General features: G+C 41.4%; 1 protein-coding gene across 5 annotated transcripts in view; it reads left to right on the top strand.

Moving 5' to 3' along the window:
- Positions 1–23,220, top strand: part of LOC149246828 (Pseudouridine synthase family protein) — a 362,779-nt gene that overhangs the window by 103,523 nt on the left and 236,036 nt on the right. For all 5 annotated transcript variants that reach the window (XR_016266560.1, XM_089458033.1, XM_089458032.1 and 2 more), the window contains exon 6: positions 15,785–15,830. Coding sequence is in view for 4 of the 5 variants with exons in the window: in XM_089458033.1 (XP_089314159.1) it covers positions 15,785–15,830 (46 nt within the window). In the remaining variant the exon portion in view is untranslated. The remainder of the gene's footprint in view (positions 1–15,784; positions 15,831–23,220) is intronic.

Consider the following 23,220-nt stretch of genomic DNA (forward strand, 5'->3'; position numbering starts at 1 on the left):
TCCATGCTCCAAAAGTTCGTCCTCCAAGAAGGATAGCGAAAATCTCTAAAGTGATACTAGTTTCAAATCCAGGTGATGATGCTAAAAGGAACCCTCATCACTTCTATTTATACACTTCTAATGAGTTCGATTTAGCTACTTGGGCCTACATTAGCCCCTAAAATAAAATAATGTGCAAAACAACTAACTTTTGGTGATAAGTCCACCAAACTAGCTCATATACAAAAGAATAAGCCTCTCAAGAGGTTGAATGATCAATAATACATGTCGTTGGGCCTTCTAAGAAGCCTGATGAAGTCCATAAGTGCCACAATGATGAATAAGTCTCCCAAAAGTAGTGGACAAGGAGTTGGCCCCTTGTTCTCCAAATAATAAACCCGTGGTGCTTCTAATGGGTGTGAGGGCACACAAGTAACCTCATGGGCTTCCCAGTGGGTTGAAGATGCTTGTAGACTATCTGTAAGGGCTTAGATGATGATGTAAGTGATGCCACATCAGCTTACAAGTCTTGGGTCATCTGCCAAGTGTATGGTACAACTGTGGGACCGACTAGGCATGGTGAACCAGGTGCATCCTCCTCTTCCAATAGGTGAATCTCGAGCAATCTTTGAACATCTCTGAGGATCCATGGAGTGCTGTCTCCTGCTGTGGAGATCCATAACTCTCAACACACACCCTACATGTGCCAATGTAGCCCTCGGGAGGGTTAGGACCCCGTATAGGGAGACCAAACCCAAAATGGAGACCATCTACAATCCTGCATAAGATCTAATGCGTCCCCTAGCCTTCTAGTACAACAAGTCATCAATGGAAATCGAGTTAAAGATCTTACAAACCATGGATAACAAGTGGGGACTTCATAATGGCATGCCCTTCCATAGTGGCCTTTGACATGTGCTAATGTCTCCAAGCTCCAAATGGGGTTAACCAAGTATCCTATTAGGTGGTTTCTACCTTTAAAGGGGATAGTATGTCTAAGGTACATCCTTCAAAGGGTGGTGGCATGTGATAAAGAGATGAATGGAGTAGGGAATGAAACGGGGCGGCCCTGGGCCACATGCTGGGGCACTAGGGTAGCTAGCAAAAGGGAAGCCCACACTTGGGTATATAATGTAAAGGAAGGAGCAATCGTTGTACATGAGGTGCCCCGACCTTGATTTTTCCACCCTTCTTTATATGCCTTTTGCCTTTTATGATTTTTCTTTGATTAACTATTCAGGGCTCAAGGGATAAGAACAGATGTGTAAGGTATAACCGAGGATACCCCCTTTAAGGTAGGGCAGGTCATTGCCCACCAGGGGTTGGGACAATCATGGGTTTTTGAATGGTAAAGGAGGCTCATCTAGGGCCTGTAGGAACCAGGGTGATGGCTATGATAATGGGGTAGAGCTCATGTATTGGATTTTTCCCACGTGCTAAATGTGTTTGTCCGGATCATCTTTTGCATTTTGTGTTACATTTTCCTGTTGAATGTGGCCAATTATGCTTTTACTTTTCTTTTTAGTTGCATCAACCTCTTGGGCATCGTTCCAGGCCTGACTCTAGGTGTGGGCAAGGGGAAGGGGAAGGATAACCCTCTGTGGAACTAGTGGAGGAATGTGGATGCAGGTGGGAGGAATGATGAATGGGGTTATAATGAGCGGAAGGGGAGTGATATATGTGGATGAGAGAGCGGGAACCAAAATCAGGGTTTCCCATGAAGTACCATCCCTAAAGCCCAAAGGTCAGTAAAAGAGATCCCATGGGACTAGGGTCCAAGGTTAACATCCAAAAGAGGTCTAGGGGACAAGAGCACAAACCTAGCCCACTCTTTACGCCGAATCCCCCCATTAATCCATGCCCAAAAGTTTCCATGATAAGTAAACTACAATACTCAATTACCAAATGACAAGGCATACCTTCAGGTTTGGGAGGCCCACCTTCAAACATACGACCATGAAAGATGGGTGAGGAACCACATGGCTGGATGAGGTGGTAGAGAAATGGTACAACGAGCTTAGTTGGTGGCTGCAAGGGGCTTCCAGTTGAGGACCATTTTCTAGAATTTTTTTTCAAGGGATATCACCCACAAAATGGTAGGTAACATGACCTATAAAATAAAAGACCTTGAGTATGAAACCCATGCTTCAAAAGTAATAATAATAATTTTCTTTCATTTTACTATATAGAAGAATCAAAAGTACATTTCATATTGATGAAAACCAAACCTAGTTACACATTTTCCAACAAGCAGTTCATCGCCCTCCAGAGGTGGGGACGTGCATGGATTCCTTACTGACGTGGGGGCACTCCTGGGACCCTAAGAACTAGGGTGATGGCCATAATGATAAGGGGTAGAGCTCATGTTTGACTTTTGCCCACATGCTATTTTTAATGTCCTGTCCATCTTTTGCATTTTATAATATTCTTTTCTTTTCTTGCTTGTGGCCATGATATGCTTTTAATGTTCTTTTAGCTGCATCAACCTTCGGGTCAACATTTCCAGGCTTGACCCAAACATGTGGACAAGGGGAGGGGGTCTATCGGTGCCTTGTGGACCCAGTGGTCATGTGGACTCAGAGAGGGAAGATGATGAAATATGGCTTGTAATGTGCGGAGGGGAGTGAAAAATGAGAAATGGGAAAACATGACCATGTTACCAAAATCAGGGTTTCCCGAGTACTGCCCTTCTTAAAGCTATAAGCCAATAGAGAGATCCCGTGGGACTAGGATTGAGGATTAGCCCCTGATTTAAGGTGAGGGAACAAAACTACAGTGAAAACCCTTCCTTCTTCCAAGTCACCCAATAATCCATGCCGAAAGTGCCCAAGGAAAAACAAGCACTAGCACCTGATTGCAGAATGAAAAACATCCCTTTAGGATTAGATTGCCAACCTTCAAACATATACTCTCAATAGATGGGCGTGTGGACATACGATTGGCTCAGGGAGTGGAGATGAAATGGCACAATATATTGTTAAAATTTGGGTACTAGAGGACAACTGGTTCCTTAAGGCTTTGATCTTTGGCCTAGGGAGAAGTGTCCAAATTTATTTGTACTTTCTCCTAAAGTGACTTTATAAGTGGTAAAGTCAATTTAATTTAAAAGTGACTTTATAAGTGGTAAAGTTGCACTCTAATTTAAAAGTGACTTTATAAGTGGTAAAGTTACATTTCTAATTTAAAGGTGACTTTATTAAAGTCAATGACGAATTAGAAAGTGAAAAAGTGACTATGGAAATAAAAGGCTAAGTGGGTGAGTTAAAAAATAGAAAGTGAGAATTAAATGCACATTTATTCTCATCCCTAAATCTAAATGAATCTCAGCCATTAGATCTTAGGGTAACCCAAAAGGTCATTTAGAGCGTAAAAGGAGAAGAGAAGAGAGAAAGATCAATTCATTCTTTCATGAGCATTTGAGAGAAAGAGAAGAGAGAGCAAGGAGAAAAATTTTGAGCAGTGAGGAAGTGAAGGAGAGCAGCAAAAAGACATTTCAGTGAATCTGGGCAGCGACATTTATTGGCACGCATCCCAAGGCAAAACCGTATAGCAGGAGAAAGGCACAAAAATCGAGGAAGAGGGATAGCAACAAGGGCACGATTTTTGAGGCAGCCATACTGCTAAAATCTGTACTGTGCGTACAGTCTGTACAACAAGTTATGGGCACATTTTGGGAGGCAAGCCGTACAACATTTAATGTTGTTTTATTGCTGGAAAATTTCTGTTTTGGCTGTTTGCTGATTGGCATGATTTTCGAGGTGGTGTTCAAGCACGAAAATTGAGATAAGTTATAATTTGTGGTTGCTTGAATTTTTACTTTGTATTTTAGTTTATCTGTAAAAGCGTTTTCAGAAATAAAGAAGAGCTTTCAAACTGGTTTTCCCTAAGAGTTGTAGGGGTTTTTTCCAGGGTCACATTGACCAAAAATCACCGTGTTATTTTCTGTGTGTGGCTGTCATAATCTTGCTATGTTTTATTTCTGCAATTTCGACAGTTGTGAAATCTCTAAATTTGTGTTTTCAGAAAATATTGTCATTTCTAGATTTTAGAATTTTTATCATGCTTAGATTTAAAACTAAATGCATGGAGTGATAAGGAAAACTGATAACTGGAGTGGGGGTTGAAATTTCTTCATATATTGGCTACATTGGTGGCTGATAGGGGCTGGTGGCTACTGGCTGAAGACAAATCTAGGAGAAATTTTTTCTTATGGGGTCACCCACCATAGGGCACACTAGGTCCAATGGTGTCATCTTGAAGAATCCTCAAAGCTAGGTCAAAGTTAACCAACATCCTGGGTCATGGAGGTACTCTAGGACATTTGACATCTACTCATGTTGTCAGGAGGCTTTGATCTCTCAATGTTGCATCTGCTTAGGCCATATACTTCTTTGAAAGGCCTAGGTAGCTGTGGAGTGGGTGCCCTTAAGGCCTGGGCTGTTGTGAACCACCTGACAAAAACAACTTGGATTCTGTTAAAGCAACCATCCATTAGAGACTAAGATCAATAATGCATCTAAGTGGACCAAACTTGAATGTTAACGGCATGTTAATACTTTAGACAAAGATCACTTCTAATATCTGGACCAAGTCCTCGTAAAGGTGTTTTCTCCCTTAGTAGGGGTGGCTAATGGTCAACCCTGTTAGGTTCTTGCAACTCTTAAGGGGAAGTGACATTTCCAAGGGCCACCCTTCAATCAATAGGTGTTAGTGTATAACATGATGATAATGGAGGGGAAAAGACTTCATGGCCATTGGCCAAGTTCCATGGTCAAATGAACCAACTAATGGGTGTGTCCACTTCTTGAGTGCATGGATGTAAAGGGGGGAGCATTTGTGGATGCATGCGTTTCTTGTTCACCCTAAATTTTCCATCCCTCTTATGTGCCTTTTACTTCTTGATTATTCCTTTTATTACCACATATAGCTCAAGTGTTAGAGCTTGCTTTTTATGATGTAGCAGTTTTATTATCCCTTAATATGAGTCGGTTCATCGCTCAACAAGGTTGGGACAGGCAAAGGTTCCTTTTTAATGTAATGGAGCATAATGTGCTTAGGAATTAGGTGATGGCCATATGAGGAAGGTAGTGCTCATGCTAGGCTTTTGCCCACGTGCTAACCTTTTTGACCTAACCATCTTTTGCATTTTTAAGTTCTTTTAGCTGTATCAAACTCTAGGTCAACAATTTTCGACCCCACTCAAAGGTATGTGAACATATGAGTGCCAAATCCCAAAGGACCAATGACAAGTTGTATTTGAAGAATGGAGGTGAGATATAGGGCTTGTAATGTGGCATGGAAAGTGTTAATTATGGTATAGGGGATAATGAAACATGCTATTGATATGATAATCACCCTATGAGTGACCTCAGTTGAAGATTTATTAAACAAAAGGTATTACAGACCCATGTGCTGGTGTGTGTTTTGTGTTATTGAAACAACGGATGGATCAGATTGCTAATACACAGAAAATAAATGGAAAGACAACAGAGAAATACAGTAAGCAACATAAAGACACAAACAGTTTTTAATAAGGAGTTCACCCTATTCTCTAGGGCTATGTCTCCGGTCCAACTTCAGTGGTGGCCTTGTTTTATTGTGTCTTTCAGCAGAGGAATTACGATACAGGGACTCAATATGAGTTCTCTTGAAGCAGGTTTTGCTTGGCAGAGTGGTTCTTGGATTCCCCAAGCCACTCAGAATACACAGACTCTTGTTCTTCCTACCAGCTCTGTGACCTTTGGTCTACAGTGGAAAGAGCCAACTATGGTGCTCAATCCGGACAGATTCCTCTATGGGAAGGCTTGATTCTTCAGCTCTCTGGTGCTCGATGCTGCCTGTGGTCAACTCGGCCCTCTGTCTCCTCTGCTTGGCTTTACTGCTCTCTGTGCTCAGTCCTCCTCTTAGGGTTCACTGTTTACAGTCTCTCTTGGTCGCTTGGACTCTTCGCTCTCTCTCTCTCTGAATCCCTATTCGGCTGTCTCTGTTCATGGCTTTAGCCATTTGACCTCCATGCCTGTTCGGTTCCTCTCTCGCCTGCGTCGATTCGCCTACCGCCTGCGTGCTTGGAGTTCCCCGTTCAGCGTCAGCATGAACGCTCAGGAAGTAGCCACGTGTCCTCATTAGAACAACGCCATCCTGTTTGTCGATTCATTTCTTCGGTTATGTCGTGGATACGTTCTTTCTCCACCGTGGCGGTCAACGGATTCCAAATCCCCTTAAATCGCGGCTTAATTCCCTGTCGATTCCGCTTCTATCTATCAAGCGCAATCTTAGCCGTCCGATCTGGGCTCCTCCAGATCCAACGTCATACGCACGTTGAGCGCGGTTGACTTGCTCGACCGATAACGCGCGATCATGGCGGTTTTTCTCTCACCTCTGCTGCCACGCGTCGATCGCTGAGTGTGATCGCTCTGCTTTCTCCAAAACTTCTTACCGTTCAAGGGCGCCCCGATCAAACCGCTGGTTTCTAGGTCGTGGGTCCCACCTTCATACGATGGCGCTTTTCGTTTCTTCGCCCATGGTCCTCTGGCTCCCAACGTGACTGAGTGCTTAAGGCTCTACCATTTCAGCCCTATTCGCCCAGCGATGCGCGATTATTAGCTCCTTTTCCCATTCCGGGGCTCCCAGGGGCTACATCGACCTCCTGCGCAGTCTCTATGGGCCTCAGTCAGTGCGCTTTGACTGAGGTCCTCGTCGTTCCGCGCTGGCTGCCATGGCCACTGGTTTAGGGGTTTTTGATTGTTGTTTTGGATTCTTCAAGGATTTGTTTCGTCCCTATATAGTCATGGTTCTATGACAGTCGTTTATGGATCTGATTCAGATCAGCTATCTCAATCACAACTTTGCAAGCGGTGCCCCTCTTATAACCCAAAGGCGTCAAGGGAGGTCCTATTGGACTAGGGCTAAAGATTAACCCCTCGGGTAAGTTGAGAGAACAAAATGCGGTCAAGATTTGTCAATCTTCCAAATCACCCTATTATCCATACTAAATGCCCAAAACAAAGAAGCACCCAATTGCAAATGATCAAGGTACCTTTTGAATAACAGCCCACATTCATCCAACTGTAAATGCTAGATGATGAGAGGTACATGGTTGATGCAAAATTGTAGAGGTGCATGACACATCATTGTCAAATAGTGGCTAGCAGGGGCTGTTGGCTCGTTGGATGTCAAGCTGGTTGTCAAATGTAGGAGAAAAATTTCCTCCTATTGGGTTATCCAATTTGGTGGGTAACAAGAAGATCTGATTTATGATTTTCTGTTGAAGATTATCTTAGATTTGTAAAACAACAAAATAAAAGGTTGATTTTATAGTTTTTTATGAGGTGGTTGAAGGGAGACTAGTGCCTAAACAAGTTTTGGAAATATGGAGCCAAAAGAGAAATCTTCATTCGCTGTTTTCTCATGAAATAAGGATAGAACAGAGTTGGGATGAACAAGCTACATTGATCCTTTCTATGCTTTCCACAAATGCAGAATGGAGTAACCCCAATGAAGAAGAACCTTTAAAACATACACGTGGGTGTTCCTATCAATGGATTTATAAACTTGTAACAACTCAAATTAAGAAGAAAGATGTAACATTAACATTTTCAGCAATAAGCAACAAAGATATCTAAGAGGGGAATAACCCACAATTGAGCACTTCTAAAGGGAATGATATTACCTGAAATTTGTTGAGAAATCTAGGGCATTAGCATTAGGTGATTTCTCTTTGATTAGTAACTGCTTGTGAATGTTTTTACTTCTTTAGATTATAATCTTCTTCTTCTTAGATTATTAGTTTTCTTCTTCATCAAACAGTTACAAATGCATGGACATAAATAGACAAGAGACACAGAATGTAGGCTATCAGCCAGGGCCAAAACCTCTCACTCTTTGAGAGGAAAACCGACACAAATTCTTCTTATAGAGATTCCAATTGACGAATGTCAAGACCAAGACCCTTGACCTATTAGCCACTCCAAGACCAAGACACTAGTTCTGCTCTTTTCTTCTTCTTGACTCCTCTTCTGCTTCGACCTTCTTAGCACCAAGACATAGTTACCATCAAGATCTTGTCATTGACATATCACAGAGATCTTATAGAGTCTCTATCGATTCCTTCATACTGTGATAGTACCGAGTCACATCACTGTAATGTCACCTGAATACTTGTCACTGCAATCCTTGTTCCTATACCAAAATGCTTGTCACTGTAAGCTATCCGAACTCTTTGATTGTGAGACAACACCCTGTACCCTTATTGAGCTCCTTTACCAAACTTACTACTGCAATCTATCTATCCGAATTCAAAGATAGATCCAAACTTCTGTTGACTGTGTTTAACCTTAAACAGAACCTTGCTGTCCCTTCCTTATCCGAGCTCCTTCCTATGATTGCATCCAAACTTCACTCTGCCACTGTCCATCCGAAATCAGAGAGATATGCAAATTTCTGACTGTTGAAATGCGATGTGCCTTCACCCATATATATAGTAGTTTGCCTATCAATATAAGCCGACATAACAGTTCGAATAGGTGTGTCTTCAAATAAGGTGAGCCGACATGAGTTTCTTCTACATCTTGAGGCCGACTTGAAGAGGAGAAACAAGTGCTTGTCTTGGAGGGCTATTTGACAATCTTATAGACTAGTATACATTTGTAACATGCCCAAGAAGGGGTCTCCATACATGACATTGACTCTTTTGACTTTAATGACAAATCCTAAGGCTTTCAATGGGAGCCATCTAAAAATAAAATTCCTTGCTCATGAAATCCATTAAGCAAGTCTTACAATAATAATTTTATTTTTCCTTCTTTACATTATTTGCAAAATTCACAGTTACATGTCATTATGAAGACCGAACTTAGTTACACTTTTTCAACACTCCCTCTTAACTAGGGAGGTATTCATAATGGTAGTTGGTTATTCTCAATCTGAAGAATTTCTCATAAGAAGAATCAGATTGGTAGCCCATCTGTATAGCATCATATCAACCAACATTGTTACATAGCAAGGCCTTGACTAACAACTCTATCTCTAAGATCAGAGCACAATGTTGGCGAGACCAATGATCTATAAACACCATAATCATTGTCTCTCAAGGTATATACTCCACCTAGGTGTTCACAGAGTATGACCTACTTTGGACTATCCTTATCTTGGATAGCCAGTGCTTAAAGAATATCGGTCCTCTACGACTACTCTTATCTTGGATGCCCTATCTCATCCTCATAGAGCATCATATGCCAGATGTTTACCCAATACTCCATTCTGTCTTCCCAGGTGAAGACCAGAATGATATGTCTATCTCTCCCTCTCAATTAGGGAGGAAATATCAATTCCAATAAAGGAATTTGCTCATTCCTACAAAAGGAATGTACCTAAGCTCCCTCTTGGCTTAGGAATTTCCAAGTTTCTTCCAAGTAAGAAACTTATTTTCAGGGTTCCTCTTAATTAGGGACCTACAACAACTCCTTTGCTGCTTGAAGAACTCCTTTCGATTTCATGAATTTCTTCATTACGAAGTCTTCATCTTTTGGGGTTTCTTCATAGGGCATAGACCATCCATCACTTTCATTCATGAGTCAGTCATGTCATAGTTCCTTTCGTCAGAAAGTGATTCATCAGTCTACATTTGGCCTTACTTCATGTCTTGTTGCCTTCTTCATGCCATATTTTCTGAAAGGATCTTACATCCTTCTATATGGTCCTCTTGGAAGACATCCACAGTTCTTGTGGAAATTTATGAATTTAACACATTAGAAATCCCTATTGCTATTTCTGGTTTATTATCTCCTACTTGTTCTTTACATTAACAAGTTATTTAATCATATAAACATCGAAATAAACACAATAGCAACCTTCAAAAATATATAGACCAACAACTAAAATAAACTGAGACAACACAAGGGACACCGTTATTTTTGGACAATCATCCCCAGAAAAACCCAATGAGGGAAAATGGTGCAACAGATATAAGGGTTTTATTATTATGCAGTTTTCTGAATACAACTAGGGTGCCAGAAATGGCTTACCCTTCAGAGATTTTCCATGGCAGAAGTACCTTTCTTGGGGGACAGACATTTCGGCTAACCAACAACCGGATGAATAGCCTCACAGTGGCTTCGAATGCTCCCTTAGCTGGACAGCGAAAGCTGCTCCAAGGTACCCTTAGGAATTGCGTCACCCTCCAGAGACTGCGTCACCCTCTACGGCTGAGCATCAGCTAACCAACACTCAGTCTGCCCCACAAAAATTCCCCAGCGTTGCCTCTTTAACCCAGCGTCGGCTTTGCAGCCTCTGCACTACCTGCGTCAGCCTCTTGGCCCTCTGCATCCTCTGCACTGGCCTCCTCGGCCTCTGCGTCAGCCTTCCAAGGCTCTGCGTTGTCTCTCCGGCACTCTCTCTGCCTCTCTGCTATGTATTCTCGGCCTTCTGTCGAACTGCCCCTCGTTGCAACAGATCACTAACTCGATTTCTCAGCAAACCCTGCCCCAAAAAATCGAATTCTTGATCAACTTGGTGTATCTCCAACTGACCCTCAAGCCTCCTCTTATACTTTTCCTGTTGACGATTCAACAACCGAGATTAAGTCCCTAATCAACGACTTAGATTAGATTTGGCTTGATCCTCGTTATTTAGAACTTTCCCACCCATATTATATTAATACACATTAATATTTTAATTTTCCTAAGTTTAGACTTAGGAACCCCTTTAAAAATATTAATTATTTTAATATTTCTTCATCCGGGTGGAATTTCCCCAAATGATTTGTGGGTCTTGGAGATCTCATGTGCTTTAGCCTCTCTACCAATTTTCATGGCTAGAGCACATTTGATGCTACCTAAAATCAACAACTCTTCCCTTGGCAGACCTGCATAAACCCATCTAATATTTGTTCAAAAATAAGAAATGAATATTTAAATCAAAATTACTTTCATGATGGTCTTTCATCATGTCATCTTCAAGTTTTCATCAACATCCGACATACATGTTGACATATCTCTCAAAGATATTCATTATCAAGGGTCTCCATTTTTTTCAGACTTCCATCAGAGCCTTCATATCTTTCTGGAGATCTCCTAGTCAAATCTTCTTGGTCTCAGATGTTGAATGCCTTCTTCCATGGTTGCATAGTCTATGATCTCTTCCTTTCTTTCTTCACACATTTCATTTCCGGTAGCTTTCAATCAGAGTTCCTTAATTGTAGTCAACCACTTCATACTTCATATGAGGGCATATTATGTTGATTTCATCTAGTGTGATCCATGCCTTCCGACAACCATTCATAGGAGGAGATTCCTTTCCTTTGATCATGGTTCTCAAGATCGAGTAGTGACCCATGTTACCTGCAACCATACAACATGACTTTATAATATTGAATACAAGCATACATACCTCATTTACCTTTAGGTCATCTAGGCTTCTTTCAACAACTTCTTTGATTGAAAAGAGCTTCAATCCCTTGATCCGCTTCATCTCTTATGTCATCATACCATCATCCCATGAATTCCACAGGTTGGAGTTTCTGATGAAACAATTACTTCCTCTCTAGATCGGTGAATCCTCCAATGAGGATTCCATTAAAGAATCTTGAGGATCTTGCCTATCCCTATCCAACATATGTTTCCTTTTGACTTGATGTAGGATGAGACTTGTCTTGGATGACCTTCCCTTTCTTAAGGTTCTAATGAGGTTCCCAACAGCTATAACTTTCATAGTTGACTACCATAGATTTTGTTCCAACTGTCTTGTCATGAGTTCTTGCTTCTCATGCTTTTCCTCTTTCAACTTCCTCCACTTCTTTGGTGAAATGGACTTCTTCTCTATCTTCCTTGTTATTGCCTAACGTGAGCTAAGGACAATCTTTCTTTCATAGCATTGAATCTTAACTATGTTCTGCTTTCCTTTTTGACAAATGTATGAATACTTTTTGCCCTCAACCTGTCTTCTTCTAACTTGCATAGAAATCACAAGTTGTTGAATGGAATAGCTTCCTTATCCTCACAAACATTTTTTACCTTGTTCATCAGTTAGTGTATGGACATTATTTCATCCTTTTATCCTTTGATACCTTCAATTTGTGAAGATGAGATCTAAGTGATATGACCTTCTTTATCGCATCTTCAGAGAATAGTTCTACCAGCGTATCATATATATCTCTTTGATGTCTCCAATACTGCTATATGAGGGGACCTTTGATTGATTTCATAAGAATCCCTTGAGCCCTTTGATCCCTTTCCATGTATTCAGAGGAGACTTTTCCATCGATATGTTCAATGACTTCACTTTCTTCGAGGACTATGTGTATCCTCCTTTTCCATGCAAGGAAGTTTGATGACCCAACCATCTTATAGATCTCCTTGCAAAACAGAGTCATTTTACCAGATTTTGATTATAGAGTAAAGATACTTATTTGTTAAGTGAAGATGAAATCTTCAACTTGATTTGATTGTTGATGATGATGAAGATGACTTGATGCTTCTCGGATGATTCTTTTTAAGGATAAGGAGGTCCTTGCTTCGACGAGAGGGAGATTGCCTCCTTTTGGATGATCTTCTTCCAAATGAAATCCTTGCTTCAATAAAGAGAAGATTGCTCCTTTTATGATAATGCCTTTCGATCTTGTCTTTTATGGATGAACACCCTTCACGATACTTCAACGTCAAAGTGATTGAGATTGGATCCCAAGAATGCTTCCTTGATTGAGCTAGGGCTTCTGCTGCCTTTAAGATGGGGATGTGTTAAACATAACCATGGAAAAGACAAGAGTGTGAAGGATAAGCCATGAATGCATTATTATTCACAATGATACATATTTATAATACATTGGAGTGACCCTTGGTTTCATATTCCAAGTGGTCTCTTGAACTCCCTTTGACTGTTCAGCTTCCACACCAACCCTTAGAGGATTAGGTGTCCAACATCCCCCCCTTAATTCGAAGGGGTATATATGAGTCCAAGAAGAGAGCTGTAATACAAAATGTGCAAAAATGCATGACATGAATAGGCTGAATGTGCTCTCTGAAATGTTGGTATAAGGGGGTGGTTTAAGGATGACCACCAACACTGGAACACTTAGTGCAGTTCTCAAAACTCTTCCAAGTTTGGCAAGAAGCTGAAATCTTCTAGTAGAGGAAGTGTCCCTAATGCTTTGGAGAGGGAGACCTTCAACCTGAAAATGGGAGGTCTACAACTTGCGGTGGTTTAAGGATGACCACCAACTCTGGAATGCTTAATGCAATTCCTGGAACTCTTCTAGAACTAGCAAGACGCTGAAGTCTTCTGCTAGAGGAAGTGTCCCCAATTATTTGAAGGATGACCACCAACCAACGACATGCTCAGGGGCATCTCTGTCTCTGGCTCCAACCCTGAATCTGGTATGGCAGGTTGTGGCTTAGGCTTGCTTGATGTGGCTTTGAAGCTTGTATATGACCATCACTTTCCCCCTGTCAGATATAAGGTGAGAAGATGGAGAAGATTGGAAATTATACCCAAAGACAGTTTTATTAAAATAATTAATTATTTTTAATGGATGCCTAAGTATAAACTTAGGAAATTAAAATAATTAAAGGGTATTAATCCAACTGAGGGTGAAACTTCTAGAAGAAGATGAAGATCGAGTCCAAATGATCTGAGCAATTGATTCGAATCTAATCTGGGCTGTTGATTACTCAATTGGAGGATTATAAGAAGGACTTCGATGGGCATTTGGAAAATACATTGGAGAGAGATCAAGAGATCGAATTTTTCAGAGAGGGCAGCCTAGCAGTTGCTAGAGAAGAGATTGAAGTGATTTCTTGTAGTGAGGGGCAGGGATAGTTTCAAGAGGAAGATTTTCTGATCCAGGAATCCATCGCAGAGGAGGCAGAGAGAGATCCATAATAGGTAGCGTAGGGTCACGCTGAGGCAGCACAGAGCCTGAGAGGAGATCCGAATATGTTGGAGAAGTTGAGTTTCAGAGCCAAAAGCCGGGGTGTGAGACCGAGAGGGCAGAAAGTCGAAGTTCCAGAGGCAAATCGATCAACTGAAGGAGAGACGTAGTTCCCAGAAGCTGTGACGCAGAGCAGCGCAGTGATTATGCAGAGGCAGCTAGGGGCTAGTCATTCAGTGTCTGGATCAGTATTGGATCGCCAGTGATAGTGTGAAATATATCTCACTCATCTCTCTGTTAGTCAGATTCTCTGTATTGGATAGCCTGTAAGGCATCCAAAGATTGTATTCAGAAAACTATTGCTTAATAATACAAACCCTCAGCCGCTGCACCGGTTTTCCCGCACTGGGTTTTTCCGGGGACATTTGTCCAAAAGTAATGGTGTCATGTGTTGTGTATTTTTTTCTTGCTCAGTTTCTTGTTTCCGCTTTTAATTTAATTGGTGAAGGCTACAATGTATTCGTCTTGGTATTTGCTGTAGGATGCAGTAAATAATTTGTTTAGTGACTTAACAAATACAAGATACTTAATCAGGTGCTGCAGTAGAAATTTGAGTCTTCAAATTTTCACATCTTTTACAATCTTTGGCTATGGCACAGCTTGAGAGAACCCCTTAGGTGGAGGCCATTTCATTGGATGGGATTGACACCATGATTGAGTGGAAATTGGACACTGAGAGGCATGTCATGGAGGCATGTAAGTTGTTAAATCAGGTGGTAGTGGAGGTGGTGGGAGACGAGGATGTTCTAGTGGAGTGACCTTTGAAGGGGAGGAGATTGAGAGTGAGCCACCACCTTTACAGAGAGAAGAAACTAGCAGAAGACATTCCACTTCCACTTGTGCTCCAAGACCAAGGCCTTCTTAAAGAGTAGAGTCATTACCTTTCCTCGTAAAAGGGGTAGTGATAATTCAATTTTGAGACTTGAAAAGAGTTTAGACAACAATCAAGTTTCAATATCGATCTGTATTGTATCTTTTGACATCTTATACACATCTTATATATCAGTTTTCTTTTCATTTTTATATCGCAACGTGATTATTTGATGTTGTTATTACTATCTTTTTTTAATATATATTTTATCTTTTATTAAGTTTGCCAATATTTTTTTGTATTTTCCTTGATATTTCCGATAAGTTCCTTATTGGTCCCTTGGTGATGTATTTGCTGACATGATATTTGGAACATTGATCAAATGTTATAATACAACGGTCTCTTAGAAAGAAGAGACTCAAAAAGTCATTTTCCTGTACTGTAGCGATACATGGCTCAGTGTTCAGTTTTCCTTGTTAAGTAGAAAAAACACGTAATGTGAAGTATGGTTGATTTATCTGGAAATTAATTATATTCCCCCTTTGCTAATTGTCTGATGGGATGCATTTATGCAATTTTAATATTTCTCTCTGCTTTTCGAAGTCAACACTTCTGTTCAATTCCTATGGCATTGTTGATCCTTTTCCCTTGAATATCAGAGAATGGTTGTTCTAGTTAACTGTTAATTGCCTTGAGTGGTTGATGCCTGTTCTAGCTCAGGAAACTTTTTATGACATACAATTAAAAGTGTTGATGCTTCATGAACATTTGACAAAATAGGGATGTTATGTAATAGATAAATAATATACAATGTTTGGATCACTTCCTAATAAATTCATTAATTAACCTTTATGATGTTGTAAAGCTATCAAAGATGCATTGACTAGTGTACTACTACAACTATATTGGTTTTGTGAAGTAAAATTGTGTTAATGTTGTACACTCGATTTGATCAACGTTGGATACACTGTTATATGATGAGAATTGCATAATTGAGATTACCACATATAATGATATTGCAGCCTGCCTATTTGAAAATGCTTACACTCTGCAAACCATTTTTATCTTTGCAGGTTTTATGGCTTTGCATCAGAGGCCCAGATGCAGCCGACTGTCGAGGTGTTTTCGTTGTTCATTGCTTTAATGTTTGTATATGTTTTTTCTTTATTCATTTGTGTGTTCATCATGCTACTGGGAGTATTCTTCTGTATTCACTTTTGTGGTAAATATGCTTTTTTTGGCTTTCTGTAACATTATACTGGTGGAGGTAGAAATGGCCAAGTCACTTTGAATTTGACGATTCTGACTCAGCTTCAGGACAGCAAAGAATGCTGTTGCTATCACCAACACCACTCATCTCATTTTGGAACAAATACATGCTGATTTGAGTGAGGAATCCCTAATTAGTTGAAGAAGAAATACCTCAAAACCAGCAGTATGAAGCTTCAAACCTGATTTTTTTTCTCAACAATCTGCAATAAACTTGGATTTCTGTGTATTTAAACCTCAAACTAGTTAGTGTAAATCACAAATTTGTGAGAATATACTTTAGACATGTTTCCACATAATCTTGCAGGGGTCCTAGGAGAGGTACCCAAAGGACAACTACTAGACCAAGCGACAACAATGGGACAAAGACCCACTGTCAGCTTAGTCAGTGTCCTCTGCTCTTTATGGACTTTCACTGATGGTAGGAGTCCTGATATGAGGGAGATCACCTAAAATGAGAAGATCAATGGTAAGGTGTAACGTGATTTCCAAGGCCCATTCAAAGGAGAGATTCAAAATGAAGGCTCAATGTTTCAAAAGAAGCTAATGGCCCTCCAAGAAAGACCTATGAAGAGACCTAGACCTAGGGTTAATGATATTCAATAATGACAAAGATGTACAAGGTCAAGGCTCCAAAGATAATTAGGACCTCTAAAGAAGCTTTATATGATGCTTGTATGGCTTTGAATAGGCTTTCGCTTATTCTTGAGAGACCTAGAATGGGACCACACGAGACGTAGGGTTTATGGATAACTGTGGGAGGAGACCTTCCAAGGCGCTCACTAGGTCTAGGTAGTGTAGGGAAAGGGTTTTAAATGATTTTTTCCACCAATACTATGTGCAAAAACCCTCAAGAAGAGCTCTCACCAAGACGTTCAGGATGATTTCCAAGAATGCAACTAGGGCTTGGGTTTTCTCACAAACCAACTGTGGGATTTGCCTCAAATTTTGAGGAGCACTAGAAGAGACACCAATGCAGTAGCCTGCCCAAGCAGTTTTGCAAGAGCTCCTCTCTAATGCAATCTACAAGAGGCCCTAGTTGGCCTTCTAGGGAAGGGGCCGAGAATTTTTGAGAGGTGAAAAAGAGTAGAGAAATGAGGGTGATCACCAAATTTGCTTGGACTAGTGCCTTGCCCTTGGGCTATGGAGTCTATGTGATTCGAAATCTGGCTAAATTTGTTTTCAAGGAGGCTAAATTGTGATGCCCTAGCTATCACTCTCTAGCATTTACGCACCCAAGATCAATGAACTTTCATGGAATAAAAACAAATTCTAATCCACTAGGAATATTCATTTACTTGTCATCAATGGTTAACATGCACAAATTTGCAATCTAACAACTTTTACAATGATATTCAGTAATTAGGGCACAAAAAAGAACTAGCTAGTTACAAAATTTCCACACATTAGACATCATTATATGAAAAATCTTCAACAAAAACACTTACAAGATAACAAGAGATATATCCAATCCAAGATCATGATAGCGGCTCCACGAAAGAACAAGATTTAGCTCCCAAAAATATCAAAATGCATCAAAGAAGCTCCAATAAAGAAGCTCCATTAGACATCCAAGAAGAAGTGAGAAATTCTCAAGAGAGAGATATCCAAGTGTGATGATGATGTTTGATACAAATGCTCTACTCTATTTATATGAGCCTTAAAGGGTTCAAATTAGCTTAAGATGCCCCTAATAATATTTTAATGTGCAAAATAACATAACTTTGGTGACAAGCCCACCAAATAGCTCTTAAATTATAAGATAAGCCATCCAAATGAAGCCGAAATGATGTAGCAATGGTGTAGGAGGGATTTTGGAAGGCCTAATCGAGTCCCCAAGGTGCCATGATGAAGAAGAGGACTCCATAAATGATGGTCAACCGGATGGCCCCTTGATCTCCAAGTAAAACATCATGTGGTGCTCCAAAGTGGCTCTGGGGCACAAGTAGTGGTCTCATGGGTCTCTAGGTGTAAAATAAGCCTGTAAACTGCTCCAAATGGGGGCATGGAAGATGGTGCTTGCCCTCCCATGTCTCAAGGATGAAACAAACCTCCTCTGGGCTTCAAATACGCTGCCAAACTCTGTATACAATGCTAATCCGTCTAGGGGCACTGTTGGTCCAAGTGCATCATCTCTCATATAATGTGGCAAATGAAGAAGCCGCTGAAGGTGCCAAGGCTGCCATGGCAAGAGATAATCCTTTGTCACATGATGGAAACCCATGGCTCTCAACGCATCCCCTACAAGTGTCGATATGACCCTCTGGTGGGCTTGGATCCTATATAGGGAGCCAAGCCCAAAGTGGAACCACTTGCCAATCCTATATAAGAGAAAATGCATCTCCTCACTTTCATATACAATAATCATTAGTGCAATTGAGTGAATAAGCTCGTTAATCAAGGGTAGAAGTGAGGACTTCATAGTGGAATTCCCTTCCAGATTTGGGGCTATGGTTGATGGTTAACCCTCCAGTTAAGGTAAGGGAACAAGACTACAATCAAAGCCCTTCCTCCTTCCAAGTCACCCAGTAATCCATACCCAAGTGTGCCAAAGAAAAGCAAGCACAAATAGGCAATTACATAATGTTAATTTTAGGTACGTTCTATGCTTAGAGCAATTTATTTCAATTTTCATAGTTAGCTCAATATCTTTTCCAGATTAGCAATCACATCAACATTAAAGTAAACTGCAGATAGAACATAAACATAAATCGCAGAAGACAAGCCAAGACAAGAGGACACAAGATGTGGCGCTAGCCAGGGACAAACCCAATGTGGGGAAACCCTTGATCAATTCTTCTTATATTTTCTTCAATAGTTCAGCAGAGAGAGAGAGAGATAGTACGTTTACAGCAGAAGTTAACACTTTGACTTATCTAGATAAGAGCATAGATCATCTCTAAGAAGATGATACACGAGATCAGTTGAAGACATGCTGCTTCAACTGATTCTCCAAGGTCACTCCTTCACCTATCGTTGTGCTGCATTTCGTCATCATGCTGCACCTCACCGTGCTGCACCATGCTACACCCATCATCACCATGCTGCATCTCATCATGCTTCATTAATCATGACTGTACCCATCACTGTATTGCGTTATTTGCCATTGCTGCACCATGTTTCCATACTGACCTATGTGCTGGCTGCATCTTGCTTGCTTGTTGTCCCTAGCTTGCTTGCTGTCCCTAGCATGCTTGTTGTCCCTAGCTTGCTTGCTGTCCCTAGCATGCTTGTCGTCCTTTGTATGCTTGTTGTTGCATGCTAGCTGTCCCTTGCATGCTAGCTGTAACATTGCATGCTTGGTGTATTTGCTGCTAAGTACCATACAACTGTCCCAATTTTTAGTTAGTCGTCCCTTGCATGCTGCTCTCCTTCGGAGATAGATGCTTTGGCTGTTCTGGCAATTTCGGTTGTTCCCGACAGTTCTGGCTGTTCCCAGCAGTTCCGACAATTCTGGCTTTTCTCGGCAGTTCCATCAGTTCCTGGCAGTTCCGGCAATTCCGGCTATTCGCGGCAGTTCTGGCAGTTCCGACTTTTCCCAGCAGTTCCAGTTATTCCCGGTAGTTCCGGCAGTTTCGGATTTTCCCGGCAATTCCGGTTTCTGCCCTCTGGATTATGGCAGCGTTATCCCTTAGGATCTCTCCTCCTACTAAAACCCAAAGACAAGTAGAGAGGAAGACAGGAAGACAAGACTTGAAGGCCACCTCTATTTATACTAAAACGTTGAGCGCAAGTGGGGTTTATTTGGTTTCTGGCCGACCTTGACGAATTGTCCCATAACACAAATAAATTCATATCTCCATGAATACTTATCGGAATCGGATGATCTTTAGATCATTCTTACACCTCTCGATGAGAGGGATCCAAGAAAAATATCAGCTTCCATTAATAAGATGACCCACGAAAAATATCAACTTCCATTAATAAGATGACCCACATGGAGTTTGGCCCTAGTTGCCAATTTTAACACCCCCTCTCAACTAGGGAGAACTCTATCCGTTGATTCATATGTCCGACTATACTATCTCTGCCATCAGTGCCCTGCACTGCTCTGCTGAACCATGAAGAAGAAGAATTGATCGCGAATGTCTCATACCTTTCTCTACTGACCCGAAGTCAGTTTCATCTGAAGAGAGTGTGTCACATCACTCTTACTGGCTTGAAGTTTGTTTTATTGATCCCAGATCAATATCACAAGAGAGTGTCTCAAACCACTCATACTGATCTCAGACCAGTTTCATTGATCGCAGATCAATGGGGGTCATCCTAGCATAGGGAGTACGGTAGATACATTGATGCGTCCATCTATAGTACTACTATGGTCCCTAACCCCATTTCCCTGCTCATTGATTAGATGAGAGGTACTTCCCATGAGTCCTAGACTGCATGGGTAGGATCCCTCGACAGGAGAACTAATCATCCTGTCCACAGGAGAACGAATCATCCTGCTTCATAGTTGCCACAGGAGAACTAATCATCCCGACCCACAGGAGAACTAATCATCCTGTTCCACAGTTGCCATGGGAGAACTAATCATCCCGACCCACATGAGAACTAATCATCCTGTTCCACAGTTGCCACAGGAGAACTAATCATCCCGGCCCACAGGAGAACTAATCATCCTGTTCCACAGTCGCCACGGGGTATCACAACAGAAGGTTGAACTTGCCATCCTGTACATAGCACACCACCAGGGGAGGGTGAGTTGCCCTGTGGTTGTATGTTGCTCTAGTAAGTACCCCAAGCCCCCCAGAGCTCCCAGAGCTCAATGCATGCAACATGCAGGACCCTTATAAGAAGGTCTCTCAACGATTCCAAGTCGTTTGGGAAAGTCACAGATTTGACCTTTCTCCGAGGCTTTGACAAAATGTCTGCGACCTGTACATCAGTCTCAATGCGATGGAGCCTCCTCGCTCATCGACTTACCATATCCTAGCAGTATCTGATGTCTATCTGCTGGAGCAATCATCGAATACGGGATTCCTCAATAATCGAATCCGCCCTCTGGTTGTCACATAGAATCACAGTGGTATTCATCATGTGTACAAACAACTCACCTAAGAGCTTCTGCAACCATGCAGCTTCACACGAGATCATACTCGTAGCTATGTATTCAATCTCGACAATTCTTATAGCAACCGACTTCTGCTTCCTGCTCATCCATGATATCGAAGCAGAATCCAAAGAGAACCAGCACTGAAGTGCTCTAGTGATCCTCCACACTGCTTGCCCAGTCAGCATTCGAATAATCATGCAGTTTCATATTTCTGGTAGTGTATCTCAATCCATGAGAGATTGTGCCCCGGAGATATCTCAGAAGATTCTTGGCACCAATCCAGTGAGGCTCAACCAAATATGAGCTTACCATGCTAACTGCAAAACATATATCCGGACGGAAGTTCACCAAGAACATCAACGCGAATGAGTTTATGAAACTCAGAGGCATTTCCCAAATCTGGTCCGACATCACTACCATATAACTTCTTAAAGTTAAGATCCTCGAGGTAGTCATAGGCTTGCAGTTTATCATTCCACAATCGGAATCCAACTCCCTCTTACTTCTGCAAATGAGAGGGTCTGCACCTGTCAGAAATATGTCGTCCTCATAAGGTGTTGGTATGAGAGGTCTATCATCCACAATCTTCAAACAATGGTTTGGATCGGCTTCACTCTTAGTGAATCTCAGCTTCATCTGACAACTATCAATCCTCTCATACTACGCCCGGGGAGTTTTGCTTCAAGCCATAGAGGGCTTTCTTCCACCTGCATACGTGAGATTCCTGATCATCAATCTCAAACCCCTCGGGTTGTTCCAAACCTGTGGACCTGCTACATGAGGGGAATGGTCCCCTTGTAAGATTTTCCTTCGGTACATCTTAGACATGTACTTTCATGCTCTTTTTGAATTCAAGCATCCCTATCACCATCTGACTCACATCGGGTAGGGCCCCATAGGTAGACCTCCGGTGTTATAGATGCGATATGTCAATTGACATGATCCCCAATGGACCATCCTGCAACTTGATACAAATTGCCAACCCTGAACCCATGAGAAAAAGCATCTTTGAAAATTCTATTTTTTAACACGTACCTTTCCATCGATGAATGCCACCCTGAAACCTTTGACTTCCATTTCCGAGATGGACACCAGGTTCTTCTTGTGATTAGGTACATAAAACAGATTCTTGTAAATGAATAGAGTTACCCTCATTCAATTGAGGGGTAACATTCCCTACACCCTTTTCGGGATAGGTGGCATCGACTCCAAGTATAATCCCATGGTTGTTTCCGTCTCTACCAAATTCGAGAGAGCACCCTTCTATCCGATGAGGTGCCTTGAAGCACTACGATCAATAAGCCAGATTCCCAAAGAATCTGAAGGAGAGGGCCAATACAAGATAATGCTTCTTTATCTTATCAGAAACAACATTTGATTCTTCATACCTGGGGTTCCTTGCTTTCTCTGAAGAGTCAGTCTTTTCCTTGATGACTTGCATTACCTGTCATTCCTCTGATCATTGAAGATGTCCTTGGAATGATTGTTATCATTGTCAAGTGATGTGTCCCTACCTCAGACACTCCTTCGCATAATGGTTGAACTTATTGCAACCAAGGCATCTGCCTTTCCTTCCACCCTTAGATCCAGACGTCCCATTGAAGTGATCTTTAGGTAGGCCATCAGAAACTTCTGCTGCGCCATTCTGATAATATTCTCTGCTTCGACTTCACCCTTGGTGAATTTGAAGAGGGATGAGGAATCCATTGATCCTTTTTTCCTTTCCCAACTGTCTTCGGTGATTGCTCTTTCACTCTTGTTTGGGCATTGTCTTCACCTCAGCTCTGATACCATGTTAATGGTAGGTATGTTCTATGCTTAGAGCAATTTATTTCAATTTTCATAGTTAGCTCAATATCTTTTCCAGATTAGCAATCACATCAGCATTAAAGTAAACTGCAGATAGAACATAAACATAAATCGCAGAAGACAAGCCAAGACAAGAGGACACAAGATGTGGTGCTAGCCAGGGACAAACCCAATGTGGGGAAACCCTTGATCAATTCTTCTTATATTTTCTTCAATAGTTCAGCAGAGAGAGAGAGAGATAGTACGTTTACAGCAGAAGTTAACACTTTGACTTATCTAGATAAGAGCATAGATCATCTCTAAGAAGATGATACACGAGATCAGTTGAAGACATGCTGCTTCAACTGATTCTCCAAGGTCACTCCTTCACCTATC

The sequence above is a fragment of the Pinus tabuliformis genome, chromosome 7 (assembly GCF_031772625.1).
Source record: "Pinus tabuliformis cultivar Carrire ecotype Pingquan chromosome 7, CPIR1, whole genome shotgun sequence".
Classification (NCBI taxonomy): domain Eukaryota; kingdom Viridiplantae; phylum Streptophyta; class Pinopsida; order Pinales; family Pinaceae; genus Pinus; species Pinus tabuliformis.